The sequence below is a fragment of the Volvox carteri genome (assembly GCF_000143455.1).
Source record: "Volvox carteri f. nagariensis unplaced genomic scaffold VOLCAscaffold_37, whole genome shotgun sequence".
Classification (NCBI taxonomy): domain Eukaryota; kingdom Viridiplantae; phylum Chlorophyta; class Chlorophyceae; order Chlamydomonadales; family Volvocaceae; genus Volvox; species Volvox carteri.
In genome coordinates this window covers 1,370,538-1,373,079 of record NW_003307580.1, presented here as the reverse complement: position 1 = coordinate 1,373,079, position 2,542 = coordinate 1,370,538, and the positions used below count along the sequence as shown (strand labels likewise).

Below are 2,542 nucleotides of genomic sequence, written 5' to 3'. Positions count from 1 at the left end.
CTGCATGTTGCATTGAGATTTGTGTTTTAAGTGCCTGAGCAGGTTTATCTGTTACGACGATGAAAACCGCCGATTAACATGCGGCGCAGGAAGTTTCAAGTATGTACAATTGTTTATCACTTCTGCTTTAGTGGTAGGTATTATGGTTGGTTGAATGTCTTATATGTCTTTTATATTGGAGCCAACTGCACTGGGGAGCTAAAGACTCGCGTCATGCAATGGTGCACCATAGCTCTTATTGAAACGAAAACAATTGTTTGTACGGCGGCTAATGACGCCTATACACATTATGCCAGTTTCGGGGAGTGCAGGTAGTGGTGGATGCTGATGGGGGGAGGAATGTTCTCGCAGTACCCAAAGCACTGTACGGCATGTCAGGGTTTATTTGTTGGTTGCTGCAGGCGTTGCCCATGCTGCTGCTGATGATGATGATGAGGAGGAGGAGGAAGTTTTAGCGGATGCATGCTTGAGCAGTGCTGTTGGGGAGTGTGAGAAACCTTCACGCAACATACATACATACATACATACATACATACATACATACATACATACATACATACATACATACATACATACATACATACATACATACACATACATACATACATACGAACGTGACCCGTAGGATTTGTTTGCTTTCCTATGCTGCACGTGCGCGTGCCTGCCTGTCTGTCTGTCTGTCACTATGGAGCCTTTGTCCACTGATACGTGCTTCTTTAGACTGGTGCGGCAGGCAGGCTGTCGCTGGGTTGGCGTGTACTGCGGTATGGGCTACGGGCATATGCATCTTAGCCAGGCAGAGGGGATGTGCGTGCGTGAGGCGGAGGACCACTGCCCAGTCGCCCTTCCCCACCGGATATATCCGATACGGCAGGTGTTTTTATACGAACCTCTTTTTTCACTGTTCACGCCTTGTCGCTGCTGTATACACGGTGTAAGAATAAACCTTCCACCACCGTTATGTTGGCCGCGTGTAGCGACGATTACCGGTAAAGTCGGTAAAGTCTTCGTACATGCCGTACACATGGCCAGCACACACACACCTTGCCTCGCCAGAGTCACAATCCCTTGTGATTTTGAAAAGGTTTGAAAATGGAGCTATTCAAATGGTAACTTTTACTAGCCAACCGGTTGAGCTGGAGAACAAATGCTGTGGTTGTATAACGCTGCGAACGAATGTGCACAAGTCGAAGGACAGGCCGTTATTCCTCGGTGAAATTGAAATACGGCACGAGAACCGAACACCCCGGCTGAGGGTCCCGGACATAAGGCCCCGTCCATGCAGCGGCAGCGCACCGAGGGTGTTTGAGGAGCCCCACTGTATTTTGCAAAGGCAACGGATGACTACCGCACGACTGCCGAGGGCCAGCTCATGGTAAACGCTTGCATGCTGTGCTATGCATGCTTTCCTTAGTTTCCTTTTGGTGAAGGCGTCTTTGTTTTTCCAAGGCGTTCTCCTTTATTCGCAAACAAAAACATTCTACATTAATTTAGTACTGTTAACGTACGTGCATTATTATTAATTGCACCCTTTTTGTGTGCTGTATGCTTGCGGCGGCTCTTGGGATTGGATGGCAAGGTGGGAGGTTCTAAACCTCTGTCTGCTTCCCACACCAGCTGTGTGTGCGCCCGAAAGTAAGCCGCGCTTTAATACCGCTTACATTGAAGTTATAGTTTTGAATGGTCCCTTCTTGTTTCACTTCCCCAACTTTCAAGAACATGAAGTGAGCGATCTCGGGACTCTCCGAAGGCGGCGGACCCTTGCTTTTTCTTATTTGAGGTCGTCAGAGAACCTTGGCATTTCTATTTGACAAAATTTTCAGAACCAACACGCGTTTTTTTCTCGTGTTTTAACCTTCGAATTGCCATAGCATAGTAACGTCTGGTCATAACGGGTAATAACAAGCTACCCACCGGTGACAATGGGTCGGTTCACCTTTTGCCGTGCCGCATCCGTTAGTTTTCGTTTCTAGGTCCAAATTTGAACTTATGCATACCTATTATGCCGTAACTGGCGCCACGCGCTCGTCCACGTCTGTGAAATGGGAAAGTAGCTATAGTCCAACTAGAGGGTAGGACAAACTGTCGGGCAGAGCAATTCTTTTGACTGCCCCGGTCGCACAATTCCCGTGCTTCCTTAATTCGACACCCTGAACACGCTAATTCTGACTGTCCGAATGTCCCTGCCAGGCCAATTCGACACCCTGTCAGCCTAATTCTGACTGTCGGAATGTCCCGCCAGGCTAATTCGTATCCCTGTCAGGCTAATTCTGACTGTCGGAATGTCCCTGCCAGGCCAATTCATATCCCTGTCAGGCCAATTCAAGGGCCTGTCCCGGCAATTCAACTTGTCTCAGGTGTCAATTTAAACCCTTCTACCGAGCAATCTAGACCAATTGCAGGGTCTGCCCCCAAACTCTCAGGCACGCATTCAGAATCGCGGAAGTTGAAGGAACTTAACGAAACAAGGGGAGCACTTACAAATATCTCTCGTATGTTTGTTGGTTTCAAATCCGTACATGCTTGTACGGTAACAAGGCGT

At 48.1% G+C, this 2,542-nt stretch overlaps 1 protein-coding gene across 1 annotated transcript in view; it reads left to right on the top strand.

The window, feature by feature from the left end:
• The window catches only part of VOLCADRAFT_94516 (uncharacterized protein), a gene marked incomplete at both ends in the record, with an annotated part of 1,897 nt that extends 1,442 nt beyond the window's left edge, over positions 1-455 (top strand). Inside the window, one exon of the mRNA XM_002953690.1 lies at positions 402-455. Coding sequence (XP_002953736.1) covers positions 402-455 — 54 coding nt within the window. The remainder of the gene's footprint in view (positions 1-401) is intronic.
• Between the last annotated feature and the right edge of the window lie 2,087 nt (positions 456-2,542).